The 21905-nt window shown below is 33.5% G+C and overlaps 1 protein-coding gene across 2 annotated transcripts in view; it reads left to right on the top strand.

Annotated features, from left to right (window-relative positions):
* The window catches only part of IKKbeta (inhibitor of nuclear factor kappa B kinase subunit beta), a 135198-nt gene that overhangs the window by 38162 nt on the left and 75131 nt on the right, over positions 1 to 21905 (top strand). For both annotated transcript variants that reach the window (XM_090404079.1, XM_090404078.1), the window contains exons 6-8: positions 963 to 1087; positions 9585 to 9692; positions 15653 to 15773. In XM_090404079.1, coding sequence (XP_090260205.1) covers positions 963 to 1087; positions 9585 to 9692; positions 15653 to 15773 — 354 coding nt within the window. The remainder of the gene's footprint in view (positions 1 to 962; positions 1088 to 9584; positions 9693 to 15652; positions 15774 to 21905) is intronic.

Here is a 21905-nt window from a genome sequence, read left to right as displayed (position 1 = left end):
GTGAAGAGAAGCAGCTGACAAGTGCTGCCAACTCGTGGTCCAACAACACAACATATTTGTCTGAAATAGTGTTAGCTCTATTCTGTGGTCAATTTTATTGAGTTTCCAAGACAAAAAAAACAGAGTTTCTAGGAGAAAAATCCCGCTTGCCCATGCCAGAGATCAACTAATTCGAGAAATTGTCAAAGAAAGGCTTAGAAAAAGCTTCTCTAGTCAGCAACTAAAATTGAACTTAGGTTTTTCCTTTACGTGGTCTACTGCTATGGATGCACATGCCACTTCCACTGAACTACACAGGCTCTATAATGCTTTTATGTAATAAGAAAAAAAAAATTCAAACATTTCAAAATTAAATGAAATAATAAAATGAAATTTGGTATTTAGGATATATCTGCTAAAATTTTTTGATTAAATATTAGTTTAAATCAGACGTTTTAAGGTAAAATTAGCCAAACATTATTTGAAATGATACACAGTTATGATGTAAATGACAGCATAAAATATGTACTGTCTGTTAATAGAAATTATCTTGATTCAGTTTCCATAGCAGTGATGAACTTCACTGTACGATATGATCATTTCAGATCATTCTTTTTAATATTTATCAACATCACATGTGAAAGGCTGCAAAATTTATAGCGCATTTGTAACATGGTAATTTACTGAATGTATGGCCACTCCTTGTCGAATTAGTACTACTGATCATCATTCCTGACAACTCGTTACTTAATGAGAGATTATTAGCCAACAGTTGCTACTGTATCATGAATTATGACCAGTTGGGAGAAAAGTAGAAAATGCATAATTAATTTGATAAGTAATATAGCTAAGGCTTAATCATCTACCATAAATTAAATCCTTACAAATCTAATCAATCAAGTCTTAGTATAGCACAAAGATTTATGTGTGTGTGTTTTTTTATGTCAAGTACAAATTTAATTTTCAAGGATTTATATATTTAGGCTCCAGAACTTTTCCAAGGTAAAAAATATAGCTGTACAGTGGATTACTGGAGCCTTGGACTAGTAACTTTTGAAGCAATTACTGGTCATCGTCCCTTTTTATCGAATATGACACCTCCTGAATGGTAAGTTAGTTATTTTTATTTTTTAGTATAACTTTTAAGTGAGCTTCTTCTAGAAAGAAAGAAATAGTGTTAGCTTTTCAGTACCATGAGTTTTTTTTTTAAACTTTAAAAGATTAAATAGTAAAATTTCTGATATACCTTTTAATATGTTAATGTAATCTAATAAAACTTACCTTCATGTTGAAAGATGCAAATAGTGAAACATGTATGATTGGTGAACTCAGTCTTGCTGATGTTGAATTCGAACTTCTGTTCGAATTCAACATCATGGGAGTTGGTTATTAAGTCTTGCAGTCTATATTTAACTAATTGCACCCCCGTCCAAATGTGGTGCCAAGACAGATGCTTTCAAATATAGACTGGTCTGTATATCTGCATTTGTGATATTTGTATCAGAGAAATTGGTTAGGAGTGAAATAACAAATAGGTTGATAGGTATAGAATTCTCTATAATGATCAGAATGGGTTTGTAAAGTTTTGGAAAAGATGAGGTGATAATACATTAGTCAGGAAGATAAGAGATCGATTGCCTGAAAAATACCATTCTGTTGTGTGTGGGGGGACAAAGTCCTAGAAAAAGAAGATAACCAGTGACATTTCACAGAATTCTGTTTAACTACTGCTGTTCAGCTTGATGTTATTTCATACAAATTGACAGAATATATTAATTTTGTTAATGATACAAACCTGAAGAGAGAGAGAGAGTGAGTTATAAAAAGTGATTCTGATACATGATTTGATGCCCTTCAGAAAAATTTAAATGAACTTTACCTTGGACAAATGAGTGGAGGAATTGCTGTTTTAATAAGTGGGATGTGATTCTGGACTTGGGGAATGGAGTGAGAGTGTTGGCAAACACTTGAAGTTCAAACGACTTGTTGCAAGAGTTACAAAGAATACACAGTATTCTTTGTAACTGTGTTAATATAACCTCCTATATAAAGAGCATACTGATGGGGAGATGATTATGGCACTGTATAAGGATTGTGCTCTTGTGGTCAGGGATAAAGAAAGGATCAGTTTAAATCATGCTGATGAACTTGAAAATTGGAATTTCATTGGATAATCCAAATTTTGTTCAGACTGAGGATATCTTCATTAAAGTTAATCAGATAGTTTAGATTTTCTATAAACTGGAATTGGTATGTTTTTATAACCTGATACTATGCTTTTCAAACTGTAGTTTCCACTAGTTTTTGTATTTTCAGAAATAAAAACTTGTATATCCTTGCCTTTAAAAAAATAAGAACAAAATCAAAAATATTGTTACTGATGTATTATTTATTAATAATAATAAAAAGGTATCTCTTTATATAGGTTCCTTCAAATAAAGTTCAGGCTTAGACACCTATGAAAAATTTTTAATTAAAAAGCAGTGGTCTCACAATGTTAAAAATTACTATCTAACATGTTGATTTTTACTTCTTAATTCAGATTTAAAAGAGAGATTATGAACATTTACTATGCATTGCTGTTCATCTTAATTATCTCGGTCCTTTGAAACAAATTTCTTTCTTCAATGTTACACAAAAAATTGCTTAACTGTTTTGAATATGAATTTTATTGTATATGGTATATTAATTTTATTGTCTGGTGTAAGATTACCACTTGCTTATTTGAAGCCTAAATTGGATTAAAAAAGTGCAATGTTTGGTTTCTAAAATGGAAGGAGGGATACTGGATTATCTAATCCTTACTCTGTTATACGAATGCAACTAAGTTTACAACCCTGCAACTTTTTAATCTTATCTTCTACTCACATATTAGGCTGATGGCTATTATTATTAGTAAGAAAGACCTCCAGGAAGTCAGGGACTCATCAACAAAGACCCACATATTACTCACACCAGCTTTCATGCCTGTTTTTTAATTCATTCACACTACTTGTGCACACAGCATCCACTGGCAATTCATTCCACGAGAGATTAGTTGGTCTACCTATAGTATGTTAGTATGTATATAGCAAGAGAATTGGGAAAGAAGGAGCTTGTTCATATTAAATTTGAAGGCTGTGTTCTTGTTTATGGTATGAACTATGAGGAGTAGACAGATGTTTTGGCCTTACAAGAAGATTTGAATAGACCGAGTGAATGGGAATGGGGATGCCAGTTCAATGTTGCAAAATATAACGTCTTAAAAATTGGAAAACAAAGATGGGATGTAGAATTTACACTTTGTGGGAATATATTGCTGGAGGTAGAGGAAATGTGAGATCTTGGGATGATGGTGGATGAGGATCTAAATATTAGAGGTCACATTGGAACAAATTCTGGCAATGTGGGAGACACCGACATAAGGCTTTGATCAGATTTGGTCACCTGGTTTTCAAAAGGAAGAAGAGATATTGGAAAGGGTCCAGAGGCAATTGACTCAGATAGTTCTTGAATAGACAAAAATGAAAAGAGTGACTTAGCTGTTATGACCACCTGCACTTGGATTCTGGGCCAGTTTATAACCTAATCTTGTCCTTGGGGATTATTCCCCTCACTACCTACCTCTCCAGTGTCTAGCCTTTCTCCCTCCTTCCTCGCTTCACCCAAACACTGCCACAATTGTAAAATCAGTTAAAAATGAAGCCTTCCATCAGAAACATGTCTACTAAAAGAAAATGTCTCTGGTTTCACCAAAAGGTCAGATTTATTTGTGTGTTAAAATGTGGTGCAAAAAATGTTGGTGTGTAAAATGTTTTCTTTCTGTTCAACAATATCAACATTGTGAATGAATAAAGATGTTCACATATTGGCACTGGAAAATAACATAACTGAAACAGAAAAATTTAGAAATTGCAAGCTTACAAACTTTGATGCTTCATTGGTTCACTTACTACACAAAGAAATGCTGAATTTTCAATCGATGGTCTGATCTTGAAGACTGAAGCAGAAAAATTGCTAAACAATTTGCACGTGATGATTTTGTGTGTAGCAATGGTTGGCTGGATCAACTTAAAAATCAACATAACAGTGTGATGATGATTTTATGACTAATTGAAATTGTTTATTATTAGTTAATATTATGGACAGATATGGACAAGTGATGGTCAAATAACTTGTTTAATATGAAGTGTATGGTAGTTTATATAAGCATATTCATACAAATATTATCTAAGTATGTAATTATATTATTTTTTCTTGCTAATACTTTATTTGTGTTTTGAATCTATTTTTTTATTGAGTTATTGAGAATTTAAGAAAAATAGGAGATTATTTAACTCATCACTGTTAATAGTGAGTCGTTTGTGATGATCAAATTTTGCCAGTTCTGTTGTGCTTGTTGTAACCAAATTCGACTATATATATTTTTTATTATAATCTTTACCAGCTACTTAAAAATAAAGAGTAATAGCTACAGAGTAATAAAAATTTATTGGAAATTATTACTAAATTATTAGAAACATTTTTCATTTTATGAAAAAGGTGTCACTGAAACAATATTGAATATCTGTTCATATTTATTAAATTTAATTCAGATCTACAATGTTGTCATATTCTACATTTTGATTTTCAATGGCACTATTAATTGCATTAGTCTACCTGAATCTTCTGTGTTTTTCCTGATATCCTGGCATCAGACAATTGTGATGTAAATCTTTATCCCCTTTTTGCTTAAGAGACCTTGCTTAAGTGTTATAGATAACCTCGTTTTATTATTCTATTTTGGAAAATTATATTAAAACTTTTACAATTTTACCATTTGTAAAAGTTTTAATATAATTTCTAAGCAAAGGCTATAATTAAATTTACATTCTGCAGTAAAATGCATATGATATCACAGCTGACAGCTTAGATCTCAATCAGGATAAGGAAGATTATGTAGATTTGCAACATATTCTGGATTTATGGTCGAACTTTGTTCATTGCATTATATTACTTGGGAAACACATGGGAGGGAAGGCTGTTTCAGAGTACAGCAGTAGGAATGGAGGAGGAGGAAGAGAAACTTGTTCTATGAGTTTGGAGTTTGACTGTGAAGGGAGATATTGGGTGGTAGTGCACATGTTTCAATGGATTTGGTAGAGAGAGAGAGAGAGAGGAGGAGTTATTGATGATAGTTCTGATGAGCATTTACCATAGAGATATTTTTAGAAGATGCATGCAGTAGATACTAGATGCCTGTGTCAGAGTGAGTTGGTAAGAGATGAGTCATTAATCAGTCTGACTACTCTCTTCTGTATTGTGCTGACTATTTTTATGGATGCTGAGAATGCAATGATTGTAATGTTGTTATGCCAAGAAAGTCTTGATCTCAAGGTAATCATAATCAGTGAGATTCATATTGTCTAGAGATATGGGTGTTGTTAAAGGTAAGACTGAGATCTGGTTCTGTTTTGTGGGAAATAAGGCAGAACCGTCTTTTGCAGGCATTGAAATCAATAAGATTATCCTAACTCCATTCGAAGAATGGTTTGGAGATCAGAATTTAAGCTTGTAGAGGTTGATGCTCTGTGAGTTGTGGTGGTTTATTCGGTGCAAAGTTTGTCAAGTGAGGAGGATGTAGTGTACTGTTAGCAAAACTGTGTACTGGATGGGTGGTCAATTGGAGCAGGCCATTGATGTATTAGAAGAAACAGGGTAGGTGAGTGAACAAAGCGAGCCTTGTGGGACATCAGTATTAATTGCATAGTTAGAAGATAGGGAACCATCAACCATTACACACAATGTGGGTCCAGTGAAAAAACTGGTGACAGAGTTGCAGAAGCCATGAGAATGAGAGCAGATCGAATGATAAAAGCTTAATTGGCTCTTGTGTCAGACTCACTTGAAAGTCTTGGAGATATCTAGTGCAACCACTTGGGATTTGCCAAACTTTTCCATGGTGCTTATCCAAAGATGTGTGTAAAAGGTAAGCATATCCCTTGGAAGGCACTGGCGGAATCCATACTGATAGTTGTTTATTAGTTGAGTACTTTTAAGATAGCATAAGTAGTTTGATAGTAAGGATCTGTCACCCTTCTTGGGAACAGGTTGGATATAGGCTAATTTCATGTTCTAATAAGAGTCAACTCTGAAGTGCAAATCTTCAGGACAGTTGGAGGAATGAATGCTGTTAGGGCCAGGTATCTAATTTGGATAGGATTCTTCTGATCACTTCCTGAATTATAGATCAGAGAAGGTGTTGGTTGTGGGATATTTGGAATGGTTGGGGAACATTTACCAAAATCATCTGTGCAGGAATGTAAGGATAAATCTGATGCCAGGAGATTAGCTTTCTCTGCAGGTGATGCAGTAGACCCCATCTAGGTTCTGTAGTAGTGGGAGCAATTTTGGGCAAAAGTTGACCAGGCAAGAGGTGACCAGCTGCTTTGCCCAGAGACTAAAATGCATGGCTGCCATTTGGGCATGGTGCAAGTTTCCCGCTTTTGGCTCTTTGAGAATTGGGTTTTGATTCAATGATGATTTTCTTGCAACTGTTTTGGGCTTTGGTATAAACAGTGAGAGAGAGAAGGTAGAATTCTTGATAACTACTTGTGCTATGCTTGGTTCTTCATCTGTACAGCCTTGGTGTGTTTTTATTTTTTTTTAATTTTTTTTATTATTATTATTTTTGAAGAACTAGGGCTTACTTAGGGAATGGGAATTAAGCAATGAATGCAGAATGTGTGCTTCCATTCTGGAGAGGATTATTTCAGAAACGCATTCAGTGCATGTGCTTGGGTTGGAAGGCCAAAAACAATAATTCAACCATGGGAATAAGGGAAAAACCCAAAAGTATCATGGTATATCCATTCCCCTTGTCTCACCCAAACATAAAATTATTATAGAATAGGAGCAGGTTCCTCAAACATGACTTTCCTTTAGGAAAGTCATGTTTTTCCCATGCTGTTTATTGAAAAGTATAGATTCTCTGTCAACACATTTCTGTGTGCAATCCCTAACCAACTTTTCCAAAATCTTCACCACCACTCTAGAGACACTGATAGGTCAATAGTTGGATACACCTGTCTTTGCACTACCTTTGGGCAATGGGATTACCTTACAGTTCTTTCCACTCCTGTGGAATCTTCCTGTTCTGAGGCTCAAATTATATAGCCTGGTGTTGTGTCATATCCTATCCTTAATGTGCCCTTTCTTATCTCTTTTACACTACTGGCCAAATTCCTGATAAGAGTGAAGCTGTTGTTTTGTGAGACAAAGAAATGTAAATGGCAGATGCCAATTTCTTTGTCTCAGCACTGGTTCTATCTCCCTTTTCAAATTCAGAGAATATTTATTTGTATATGCTGCGCCACCCTGAATCCTAGGATATACTAAAAAGGTAGGACCAAGGAGTTAGAAACCAGTCAGCGTTCACTCTTCTCAGCTATAAATTTACAACTTGCAGTGATGACCTTATATTACACAGTTTCCCGTGCTTTTGTGGTTCGTTATATCTTATGAGCAAGTGCAGTAGGATGAAGTACAGGCAAGACAACATTTACATTAAAACAAAACATTTTAATTACACTTAGAATTCATATATTACACTTATAAGCACTTAGTTAATCATTCAACTAAATTATACATACAGCCTTAACACTCTTACATACAGTAATTATCCCTTTTCATGAATTTCTATCTTTGAAACAAAATTACTAACATTTAATCACTTAGTCTCAATTCTCTACTCTAATCACTTAAATTTTTACTCTTAATACTTATCAAATTCCATTCAAGATTCTCTTTAACAATCCTATTCAAATTTTACATATATCTGATTTAAATAAGAACATTCATATTTCACTCTCTTTCAAAATACACTTATGAGACACTATTATATTTCCTTCTAAATCTATCAGCAACAGTTCAAAGAAATGTCTCTTAACACACATTAAAATCTTCTCAGTCAATTCATTAGTTAGTAGACATAAAGTTTTCACCTTACCAATTTGCTGGATATTCTACTTTGGCCACTTCAATTCTTTCGTCAGATAACTACCTTATATGATCACCTTTCTTCACATTTCCTCGGGATTTTCTATACGATTTCCCTCTATACTTCAACTGGAGTTATTCTATAGTTTTCCACTAATAGGATCTGCTGGGCTTTCATTTCCGACTGGTAAGTTCTCTTGATCATTTGGTCGTAACTTCGACGAACAAAGGAAACCCACGTGGAGGCTCCATACCAGCCGGACTTCTGTGGCACAGGAATACAGCAGCAGGAAAACGTCTAAAAGTCCGGTTTGCAGCGTTACATCTGCTTTTATACACTGCGCCGTTTCTCTCTTTCATCATCGTTGTGTACGTCATGCTTTCACTGTGTCACGCAGCACTTAGTTCACGGAATCCTTTCGTAACTCTCGTAGCGTTACGGTGGAATGGGGGGGGGAGGCATCGTGCTACATAACAGATATTCTAGTACATTCACCACATGTCTCAGCAGTCAGCCATTTCACATTTAGATAATTATACCCAGCAACTGGTTTAGTTATTTACAGTATTTTAGACTAAGCAACTATATGATAATAATACAATAAAATTTCACAATACTAAATAAGATATAAAAAACTAATTACGATTTCTATATAAGTGCTTCTTTACCTCTGATAAATCATTAATTTTCTGATAAGTCATTGTCTCAAAAGAAAGTGATAACAATGTTAAGTCCTCTGACTTAACACTGGTCAAAGGAATTGGCATTTCAACTGAACACACGTTTAGCATTTGTGCTAATATCCCATCAACCCCTTTTGCCAAATTCTTATTCATTTTATGCAACAACTCTATCAAAATAGGCACTCATGAGTTGAACAATCTCTTCTGCATACATACCATCTACATTCAGTAGAGTTAGATCATATTTGTTCTTTTACTCATAGTATAACAATAGACTTCTTTTAGATTGTCTTTAGTTTGCAGAGTCAGTTTCTTTTCATACTCAAACTTACCTTTCCGTACAGTAGTTGTGACTCTTCTGGCCTGCTCCTTATAATTTTCCTAACTGATCTCATCCTTTTGCATGTAGTATTCCTTTCTCATCATAGTTTGGTTATGAATTGCTTAATGCTCTTGCTTAATAAGATTATTTAGCTTATAATTTTTTTTAAGAACACACAAATTATAATAATTTGTGTGTTCTGGCCAGTTATCTTTGCCTGTTTGTGGGATACAAAACTATAATTTTTGGAAGCAAAATACCACCACCTCCATATAACACTGGCTAACTCACCTTCAGTTGAAAAATCCTGATAATGGTTCTTTATGTCCTAGATCATCAAATTCAAGTATTTCAGCTGAAGGACATCATCAGTATCAATTGAGCTATGGAGGTTCTAACTACTTTATCAAATAGTTACAGCCTCAGGATATTAATCAATCTCAATAACGATAATCTTGCATCACTCTTGTTTAAGTAACATATTTTAATATTATGTGTGCTGCAATGCTACATTTTAAATACATGCAGTAGTTACTAGGTGAGGGCAATTAAACCTGTCTTTTAAATCTGATATCTCTGCCATTTACATGTATTTCCCAGCCATTAGTAATAAACTTTTTTTCTATTGTGTTTATATGAACAGGATTCCCCATGTTATGAAGAAGAAGCCATCCGAAATATGTGCTTCTCTAGATGAAAATGGAAAAATCGTATTTTCCAGTGAAATTAACTCTTTTAATTATATAAGTAGGTGAGTTTGGTTTAAAATTTCAGAAAATTTAGAACTTGTCAAACTTGTTTGTATTTAAAGAAAGATGCGATTTGAGTTTTTCTTTTGGAGTTGTAGTTTGTCTTCACATCAGCCGAGCTTATTTACATGAACCATTGGTCAAATCACAGTAGTAATTAAAAGAATTACTTATGAAAAAAAAAAAATTGATAATTGGTACCATTATCAATTTATAGCCAGCAAACAAAATGATGCCGTTGAAATTTCAAAAAATAATATGGGCTTATTAGAATACAGTTTTGTCATGTGAGTTGGCCTGGAATTCTGCACTGCTTAAAAGACAGCAAATCCTGTCCAGGAGATGATATATTTGCCTATTTGAACTGTTGTTCTTGTTGGAGATCAGACCAAAATCTTGTAAGGGAGGGCAAAAGGCTTTCTCCCAATACAGTTATGTTTGCTGTTTGATTATAAAACAAAATATGCCAAATCTTTTAAAATCTTTCCTCTACACTTATGTTTTACATATTAATCAAGAGTTTACTTACAAAAAAAAAAAATAAATAAAATAAATAAAAATAAAAATCCCAAACATAAGATTCCATGGTATGGTATTGAAAGTCAGGTGTTTGTCTTCATTGGGTTTTCTTGCTGGATTCTGACAACAATCAGCAGTTATGAACAGCTCTCACTCCAACAAAACTTGAATTAAAAGCACTAATAAAGTGAATATATTGCTCATAGAAGAATTCATCTTTAAAAGTGACTTCTCAGTCACTTTTAAAGGCAAACATTGTTTTGCTATTTGGCTATAAGCAGTAATGAATATTCTTATCCTTTCCTTTAATAACTTTTTAGGATATTGCACCCATTCTTTTTTCTTCTTCAGCTTACCTGTCCTTAGGATGCATATATTCATATAGATACATATATTCACAACATTTTACATTCTCTTTCTCTCTCTTTTTTTAACAAAAAAAAAAAAAAAACTGTGTACACTTAACACTTATTGTCATTCATTAATAAATGACACTGCTTTCTTGAAATCAAAAGATTGAAATTTGGCATAGCATTATATAGCATTCATTGTGATTCTCACTTTCATTCAAAATAAAAGAACAAATTTAGATTCAGCACAAATTTGAAAATGTCTTTTGCAAAAACATGTTAATCGAAAATGTATGAATAAGTTTGTAATTAGTTTTCTTTTATCTGAAATTCATTACATTTGTTGAAAATTAAGATGCCCCATCAGTAACTGGTTCATTTTTAAGGTTGCTTATCATCTGGCTTTGTAATAAAATTATATCGCACTCTAGAACCCCTTTCTCAACTTCAAGAACACAGTACAAATTTATATTTTCAAAGTCAATTTTGGATTTTTTTTAGCAAGGTTTCTAATCACTCAAACCGCTTACCACTGACCATAATCATCAGGTTTTTTCTGTTTGATGAAATGTTTTAATTTCATTTTAAATTCCTAAATAAACACCATTAAATCATTAACTTTGTCTTTTCCTTGTAATTTCAAATTTAATTGATTTATAAAACATACATTATCAGTTAAAAATGCAAATCTTTCTATGTAATAACTATTATAACTTTATAATTCGATGAGTCTTGATGGACTTTGTGTTTCTTAGGAAGGACCTCTCACGATGAGGCTTTTGACTCCATGGAGGCCTGAATAATAATACTGATAATTCAATAAATTTCTTGGGAATGGGGGAGGGATTCCTTTTTCCTACCAAGAAATTCTCCTACTCTCAGCAACTCAATAAATCTTTCTAAAATTTTACCACTACTTATTTTAACAGGACTTGAACCTATTGATGATTCAAAAAATTGGTTACAAATTTAACCGCATTATCTATCAAAAAAAACTATCTTCTCTAGATGTTTGTGCACATAAATTTTCCTGATGGATAATGTAATGGAATGTTGATAAATCAGTACTTTTGATTTTGTAGTTATAATTTTAAAAGTCCAACAAAACTTTTTCGTATATCAACCATTGAACACACCCCATTATTTGTCACAGAGGCTGAACCCTTGAGTTTGATTTTTCATAATATTTATGGCAAGTAATTCCTCATGGAATTTAAATTGTTAACGACAAACAGAATGCAGTTTTTCAACTGTCTTATATTATTAATTTATTCACATATTAAGACCAATCATTCACAGTTAAGGCCTTAATAATTTGCAAAATGCAAAGATAATGTGCAGCTGTTTGGTGATTTAGTTGTAAATTTCGAATTTTATTCATGACATCTTTTTTTTTTTATATTCTTATCATAATACATTAATAGAATATCCATAACAGATTCAATTATATTTTTTGTGATATATAATCCAAACTTCTGTAAAGCTAGCTAAAATAACTAGTTAATTCAGAGGTTGAAAGCAATCATTTCATATTTTTCTTTTGCCTTCAAAACTTAATTTTAGGAATATGTTCACTACTACTTTAATGACCAACAGCAAACTCATTACTAAAGTTATTATATGCAGAATGGAAATGTTTTTCAAGTTATCACTTATACTTTCTGCATTCTTTTCACACAATAAACTCACTGGTTTCTCCTTGACTTCCATTACCACATATTCTAATTCCCATTTGAATGCGTAAAATTTATGAGCAACATCCTTTCATTCCCTTCTCTTCTTTGGTTGGAATACATTTTTGATACAGCTGCTGGCTTCTTCACATGGTATTGTTTTGATGCTTTTGAGGTTGCTTATCTTTTTTTTTTTCTTGATTATTTATCATAAATCATTTAACATGTGAAAAAATTTAATTAAAAAAAATTTTTTTTTTACAATTCAAAACACTTTATATTAAAAATTAATTCATTTGAAATAGGAGTGTAAGTTAATAATAATTAAATAAATGCATTAGCAAAATACAGCTGAATTCAGTGTTTTTATTTTAGATGCTATAATGATTATATACCTAGTATAATATATTGAAATGAAAAATAAAATTTAAAAGAAGATTAATTATTATATTATAATTAATTATTTGATAATCATTTTGGCCCAACAAAGACTAATTTTTGCTTTATTCTTAAGTCATGATATGCACTAGTTGATAAATAAACAACAATACTTACCAATTGATGTTTTACAAGTTTTAACATTGAAAGCTGAGAGCTATAACTGCCTCAGGTGGGCAATATTAGCATGCGACCAGTAGACCTATGTATGCAAGTCATAAAAGTGGTATTGTTTTTATTAAGGAATTTTTTTTATGCAAACTTTTAATTTTTTGTGTATGTGTGTATACACAATCAGGTCTTTTTTTTATATGGATTTGAAGTTATGTGGCGCATAACTTCAAAACTTATGTATAGTACGTTCACAGATACGAGACCTTTTGACACTTCTGCGCATGTCAACAGAAGGAGAATCCATTCCGATAATAGGGTAATCCAGCGTTTCCCAAACTTTTCCTATGACGGAACACTTCAAATTCTGGAATTTTCATGAACACCTTGGTTATTTTGTAATTTATTAATTAATAATTGTTGATTTACCTGATTTTTTATTATTAATTAATAATTAATTAAATTTGGCCCAATGGAAAAAAAATGGACCAAAGAAATTGCTTATCTTTGGAAATGAATATTGCAATTTTTGATTGCTTAGCAAAAGGAGAGGGATCTACGGCAATTGGTAGACATTTTAATTTAGGCGAATCTACTATAAGAGCAATTAAAAAGAGTGAAGTCGCAATAAGAAAATCTGTCATTTCTGACACAAAACTAAGTGCCAAATTATCACCATACTCAAGAGATGCTTTATTAGAAATCACGGAACAAGCGCTCGTAATTTGGATTGAAGAATTAACTCAAAGAAGAATTCCTAGAAGTGGTTATTTAATTGAACAAAAAGCTCTTCGGTTTTTATGAACAGATTAAGCAATTGGAGCCATCAACTTCTGCTTCCCAGGCTGATAAAGAATTTTTGGCTAGCAAAGGATGGCTAACCGGGTTTATAAAAAGGAACATACTTCATAACGTGAAGATTACAGGCGAGGTTGCAGCAGCAGATGGAAAAGCAGCCAAAAATTTTCAAGAGAAGTTTAGCCAAAATTATTGAAGATGGTGGATTGTCCCGATCAAGTGTTTAAAGCTGATGAAACAGGATTGTTTTGAAAGAAAATGCCTAATCGCACTTGCATCGTAAAATCTGAGAAAAAAAGCAAATGGGTTTAAAGCAAGCAAAGATCGAGTAACGTTGTTACTTTGTAGCGATGCATCAGGAGATCGAATGTTGAAACCCCTCCTAGTAAATCGATTTCTAAGCCCACGATCTCTAAAAGGCAAAGGTCTAAAACAGCTGCCGGTACATTGGATGGCTAATACAAAGGCCTGGGTAACAACTGCTGTATTTATTGAATGGTTCAATAATTGCTTTGTACCAGAAGTGGAAACATATATGAAGCATAAAGCTCTCGATTTTAAAGTTTCATTAATTGTTAACAATGCACCAAGTCATTCGCATTTAGAACATCCAAATGTGCAATAAGTGTTTTTTTTTTCTACCCAATACAACAAGCATTATTCAGCCATTACATCAAGGTATAATTGCTTTTAAAACATTTTTTAAAAGTATAATTACTTTTAAAAAATATTACATTAAGCACATTTTTCAATTTATATTGGATAAACTAGAAAATGAATCATTAACAGTAACTGACATTTGGAAAAAATTTTCTATTTTGGACTGCTTAAATCATGTGCATCTACTATCGCTGAAATAAGACCACAAACTTTAAATGCCTGCTGGAAAGCAGCTTGGCTTGGATGTGTTGCAAACATCTACATTATCAGCTGAAATTTGGCACAGCTTACTTTGACACAGGAAATTGGTGGAGAAGGTTTTGATACATTTAGCCAGAACGATGTAGACGAATTGCTTGTGGATAATGCCTTAAGTGACGATGATATTATTGGATATCAATTAACTTTAGATATCATTGAAGATCCAGAAAATGATAGTGAAGTGGAAGAAAAACCTGTCCCCCGTCTCCCTCACTGCAAATATAATTCTAAAGGTCTTGAACTGTGCAATAAATTGGAAAATCATTTTCTTGTTAATGACACAAATTCTGAACGAGCCTTTAAATTCCAATGCGAGCCGAAGAGCTGTATGTCTGGATATCACGAGCTGTATAAAAAAATTAGTGAAATTATCATCGCAAAGTTTAATCACTGATTACATTGTCAGAAGAAAAAAAATCAGCACAGTATGAGGGTTAATTTTGTTTGTTAAGAACCGTTGCTTTACCATACAGATCTGATGTGCTGACTATCTCTTCTGGTGATGAAAGTGGTTTTGCACCAGTTTGCAAACATTGCCAAATATTGTCTAATAGTGATGATAATTCTGATGACAAAATGTAAAAAAAAAAAAAAAAAAAAGTTACTTTTCAATAAAATTAAATGAATAAAGCTTTAAAACAAACTTAGGCATTCTTATTTTCCTGAATTTTTATAAATTTTTTATGCGATTTTAGGTTATTTTAATTCAATGCTTCGGTTTTATGGGTTTTTAGAAAATTATGGAACGTATTCATAATTTTTCAACGTAAGTTAGGCCTTTTTTGTGCAATTTTTTATATGCGGTTTTCTGTAGAACGTATCTACCGCATAAAAAGAGACCTGACTGTCTGTGTGTGTGTATATATATATATTTACAAAATAACATTTGTGTTAGAAATATCAATTCATCATGAACACTTGACCTTTTTGCCACATGTGGATAGTGGTGATGGGGTTGGAAACAATCCTTACTTTTGTTTGATAAATTTCACTTTTATGAATTATAAATTTAATTGTGTGGGGAGAGGGAATTTTACACATTTGAATTCTAATGGGAGAAGTTGTTTGTCTGACATTGTTATGTATTTAGGAGCATGGCTATTGATCTAATTAGTAAAAAAAACCCTCATAATTAAATACTTTTCTTTTCAGCATTTTGAAAAGGGACATAGAGGGCTGGCTTCAGCTAATGCTTGAATATGATCCAAGAAAACGAGGAAGGAAGGATGGTATCTCAACCTTTGAATGGCTAAAAATAATCTTAGATAAAACAGTAAGCAAATAAAAGTTTTATTTAAATTTAATCGGTACTAATTATAAAGAAGTTAAATTTTTTTTAGATTTAGAATTGGCTGTATGTGCTTGCCTCTGTCTAAATCAATTGGTAGGCCACACTTTGTTTTGCATTTACCATGGGTTGCATCCATAATTTGATATTTGTTTCATAATGAAATTTTGATACTCCAAATTTAGGTTTTGTTTGTCATATAGTTATAGTGGGATTCAGATATTATCAGTAGTGTTGATCACAGTGGGAAAAACAAAGGATCTTTCGGAGTTTGATGAAGAGCTTATTGTGGGTGCCAGTCTGGCTGGATTTGTATAAATATAAATTTTATATATATATATATATGTGTGTGTGTGTGTGTGTGTGTGTGTGTTAAAAAGCAGAAGAGATAGGGTACATACTTGCCATACTACTCTTGAAATGTTTTTCCATTCTGATATTTGTTCTAATTTGACTGCAATTAAGTTGGAACTAGGCCCACCTGAAATAAATTTCATCAAATATCGGACTATTTTTTTTTGTCTTGCTCAGTTCACGAGAAATTAATTCTTTGTTCTTGCTCACTTTTGTTACTTAATTTCTTCTGCACAGTTTCAAAATGTCTCTTTACGGAAGAAGTCTTACAAACAACTGATTTGAAATATAAAATGCATAATGCTTTATTATCTTTCTTAATCATGCCACATTTTTCAGTCCAGTATTCTTTAAATTGTCTAATAGCCTTTTCATTTGAATGTCTGTTTCTTTGCTGGTGGTGGTGGTGGTGACATTCTGCTCAATCTGTAAAGAGCAAGAAGCAAATAAATATATATAAGAAAGCAATTAATTAATTTCTTTATTCATACAGCTCTCAACTTTAATGAAAATTGGATTATGGGATGTAAAAATGTGGACAGAGACATATAAACACTGACAAAAATTATAATTTGGACTCGATCTCATTGTAATCACTCTCTGCATATACCAACCAAGTTTAAGCAAACCAAAAATTTGTACAATTATAAGCCGACCTACACGCACAAATGAAAGAGAAGGGTACGCATGCAATTTAATCACGTGCAGATAACACTTCATATTCCTGAATATTAATAATACATTTCACATAGCTTTAAAAATAACTTACCATATTTACTGGAATATAACTCGCCTTCGTGTATATCTCGCACCTCTGATTTTACTTTGCAAAAAAAGAAATTGAAAAATTTTGCGTATACCTCACACAAGAAAAAAAAAGTGTAATCACGTTCACCTCAGGGCGATAGTGACTCGCTTCCCGTGGCAAACCACGTTCCCTTCCCAGTAGCCAGTAATGACTGCAGACACAAGTAAAAGCAGGTTGTTTTATTGTATCACTGAATAAGGTACAGACATTTGCAGTCTGTACCTTATACCATAATTGCAACAAACAGTGCAATTAGACATCTGAGATAAAAATGGAACTAACTAATGAATCACTTGTCCCCTTCCCACAGAAACTATGCTGTTTAGACTCGAGCAAAACCATATGCTGCACCAGCAAACACTAAAAACTAGATGTGTTGGAGTCTTTCCCCCCAGCTCAAATGCAAAGCAACAATAAAAATCAACGGAAAGTGTTAAAATTCATAAACGTGTTAATGGTACTTTCAGATATTGAATTTGGTTGAAGAAAATTAGCATTTCGATTCAAAACTTGTCTGCTGGCTCTTATCTTTGACTCGCAGGATCTTTTGTTAATACCGCACCAGTCATATGCACGTCTTCATAGCCGCTATATCTTTACTGGCCTAGTTCCATAGCTGTCTGTTCATTAGTCATTCGTGAAAGATTATTCATTAAGTATAATACTGGTAATTTTTGCTTGAAATAATGGGAAAGAAGATAGTGCTATTTGGGTAGGATGCACACAAGGAAACTGCTTTCTAGGTAGGAAATAGCAATTGCAATCATGGTGTGAGATATATGCGTGGATTTTATGAAAAAAACTAAAAACTTTAGTTTCCAAAAATCCCCACATATATATCGCACCACGATTTTTAGCTTTAATTTTTGGGTAAAAAAAATTTGAATTATATTCAGTTAAATACGGTATGTTATGGCAATGTAAAGGAAATTTGCTTTTATATCTAATAAGTTAAACATATTAATTGACAATAAATATTTCCAATCCATATTTTGATGACTTACGATTTAATAAAATCCAAATCCACATATATACAGACTTTAGAAAATGGATACATTCTTTACGAAACATGAAAAGATATATCAAATGATGGTAAAGTAGTCACGTTACATTTGAATGCCTGACGAATGATGCAATAACTGAACTGGATGAAACTTTTACATCAGTATATCGCGGAGATATAGATGGCTTGGAAATAGGATGTTTGTTTCTAATTTTCTTATTACTTATTATTACTCAAACAGTTGGTAGGGTTTGCTTATTTATTGCATTTTTATTTGGTATCTCTGTACTTAATAAAATTGTATTATATTAATTTAAAATATACAAGTCAGTGAAGATGTTTGAAATGTATTTTTTTATTTAATTATTTTTTAAGATGAGCCCTGGGTTACGTGCTGGAAAAGTCGTTGGCATGTCACATTTGGCAGGCATGCCAAGGGTTGTCCACCCCTGCTCTAGACTAACCATGAATAAAGAATATAATAAATATTTTTGAACAGTTTTGATAATGAGCCAAATAATATAAATCTGTAACAGATTAAAAAATCTAATGATGAATCAGGCATTTTAGCATTTTTAGGGTAAAAACGGAATTATGTTTATTAATTTTTATACACTGCCTAAACGTATCAAGAGGGTTAAGCAAAAACCCTAATATAATAGGGAACCACCGAGCCCTAAAATCCTGCCGATGGCCTTAGTTATACCAAAATTAGAAGAAGAAATTAAAAAAAAAAAACAATATGTTTTCACAAATGCGTACTGACTGTGTGGTGCCAGCTGCTGAGAAGCAGCCGCCACAGTATAAGCAATAAACCAATAAAGCAATTGCCTTGCCATGCATTTTATTTTTAAGAATTTTTAAGAAACGCATCAAGAGGGTTAAGCAAAAACCCTAATATAATAGGGAACCACCGAGCCCTAAAATCCTGCCGATGGCCTTAGTTATACCAAAATTAGAAGAAGAAATTAAAAAAAAAAAACAATATGTTTTCACAAATGCGTACTGACTGTGTGGTGCCAGCTGCTGAGAAGCAGCCGCCACAGTATAAGCAATAAACCAATAAAGCAATTGCCTTGCCATGCATTTTATTTTTAAGAATTTGGATTATAGCATGATAGGGATATGTAATGGTTTTGTTATATTTATATTTTATTTATTTTAGTTGTAAGTATAGTTGTTAAAAACTAATTATTAAGTAATAAAAATTACTAAGGTAACATAAATAAAAGAATCGTCAACAAATAAAATTGTGTCCCATGTGATACCCCCCAAAAAGTGCCGTCTGGGGTGGACCCCCCCCCTTTGCTACACCACTGGTTGTCTGCACAATTTTGGCTACGTGTCCCCTAAATTTCAGATCCTTATCCGCTATCACCTCCAGATCTCTTATTTCCTCCACCTCTGACAATATATCCTCACCAAGAATAAATTCTACATCCCATTTTTGTTTTCCAAATTTTAAAACCTTAAATTTTGCAACATTGAACTCACATCCCCCATTCCTGTGCCCAATCACTCAATTTATTCAAGTTTTCTTGTAAGGCCACAACATCTTCTCTACTCTTCATGGTTCGTCCCAACTTTGCATCATCTGCAAACAACTGAATATCTCCATCCAAATCTTCATCAATATCATTAATACAAGTTAAACAGCAATGGCCTTAAAACAGACCACTAAGTCACACCACTAGTAACTTTCCTTTTCCTGGATATTGCTCCCCCATACACAACTTGTTGATACCTATCAGATAGCCAGTCTCCAATCCAATGCAGCAATCTAATATCCAACCCCATCCTTTCTAGTTTGACTATCAACTTATCATGCAGTAATCTATCAAAAGCTTTTGTGAAATCTAAGTATATTACTGTGTATCCTTCTCCTCTGTCCATGCAAGCAGTCACCCTATTGTAATAAGTAAGTAGATTACTAAAACATGATGTCCCTTTAGGAAATCCATGCTGTCCATGAAAGATAATACCATTGTTATCAACCCAATTCTGAATCCTAGTTCTCACAAACTTTGCTAACAACTTAACTACGACACCTGACACATAGATAGGCCTATAGTTCGATGCTTGAGTTCTATTACCTCCTTTATGAAGTGGCACAATCTTGCCCTCCTTCCACTCCTTAGGAACTTAACCCAGTGCAAGATTCGTATTAAAAAAAATATGTCAAGGCTGGCATCAACTCCCTGGCACATTCCTTCAGAACACGTGGTGATATATTATCAAGTCCCACAGCCTTATTTACGTCTCGTTTGTTCAACTCCCCATACACCTCTTGCTCACTTACAGTCAGTTTCTCTTCTTGATCATCAACTGCTCTCAATCTCTCCATGAAGTCATATTCTTAAGATTGAAAGATCTTTATGAACTGCTCATTAAGTATCTCCACCACACCTTCTACAACAGCTGTCTTTATACCATTTTCTCCAATCAGTGGCATCCTTCCATAATCATTCTTTCTTTTGCTGGCTACATATCGAAAGAACTCCTTAGGATTTTTTTGGGCTTCATTAGCTAACTGCTGTTCATACCTCTCTTTAGCTACCCTAACCAACCAAGTCACCTGCCTTGCCTAGACTTTGTAGTCTTCATGGAATTGGTTATTTCCACTAATCTTATGCTGCCTCCATAATGCCCTTTTTCTCTGTATCGCATGCTTAATCTCTTTATTCATCCATTTCACACCTACCTACCCTTATTTAACTTTTTCTCCCTTGGAATACATTTAGACATTGCATCTGCTGGATAGTTTTTGAAAATCCCCCAAGCTGCATTGATCTCTTTTCCAGCTAACTCCTAATTCCATGCTACACCTGCAAGCTGTCTCCTGAGCTCTTCATAATCCCCCCTCCCCTGCCTTGGGTATATGTGGAACTACAAGGTAGTTCCACATATATCCTTTTCTTACAGAGGTCCTCACACTGCTGGCAATCACCCAGGTAATCACCTCATGGTCACTCTCACCAATTGGTGGGTGATTTGACACTTCATTTGTAATTACATCCGATGAGATAACCAAATCCAAGACCCCTCAATGCTTGTGTGCCCTCTGTCACATGCTGTCTGAGGTAGTTATTCCTCAAAAACTCAAACTCATTTTCTTTACTTCCAGTTACTATCTCATCATTCCACTCTATACTGCCATAATTAAAATCGCCTATTATGATCACTCTTTTGTTATTTGCTTGGCTAATTTGATTATACATTTCATAGTCACTACCATCCACATTTCCTGGTCTATTACAACATCCAACCAAGTATTATTTCATTCCATTCACCTCTATCTCACACCATACTGCCTCAAAACCACTGGCACTATTTCCCCTCTTGCATCTCTACTTTGTATGGAATTAACTCTTTCTCTATCATGAATAGCACTCTCCCTCCCTTTTTATCCCTTCTATCCTCACGAAACACATCATATCCTTCCATCTCTATTCCTGTCAGGATGTTGTCCTCATCTAACCATGTCTCACTTATTCCAACAATTTTTGGGTGAACAGACTCAATTAGTGCAACCATTTCATCTGCCTTGTTTCCTACACTTCTTGCATTTGTATATAAACACAACAGCTCATTTCTGGGTCTAGAGCTAGTTCCACTGATAACACTCATTCAATGTAATCTCTCGATGCTCGACTGGGGCATCATACCTATTAAAACCATCAACTCTTTTGCTCACTTCCTCCTCATGTCCAATGCCTTAATTACTAATTTTCTGCCTGGAAAGCATACCTTGTGCATCCTCTCATCCAGCACACCTTTAATAATGGAGTCGCCATACAATGCCACTCGCTCGTCTTTTGTTAACTCTTTCATACCTACTTGATTTGTTTTAATCGTTTTCACCTGCATTTTCTTAATTTTACTCTGCATCCATTTCATCTCTTGCCTCATCCAACCCAATTCAACTTTCGAACCTTGTGTCACATTCTCTCTG

The sequence above is a fragment of the Typopeltis vanoorti genome, chromosome 14 (genome assembly GCF_054136105.1).
Source record: "Typopeltis vanoorti isolate ZY-2024b chromosome 14, IOZ_Tvanoo_1.0, whole genome shotgun sequence".
NCBI lineage: Eukaryota > Metazoa > Arthropoda > Arachnida > Uropygi > Thelyphonidae > Typopeltis > Typopeltis vanoorti.
This window is presented reverse-complemented; position numbering and strand designations above follow the sequence as displayed.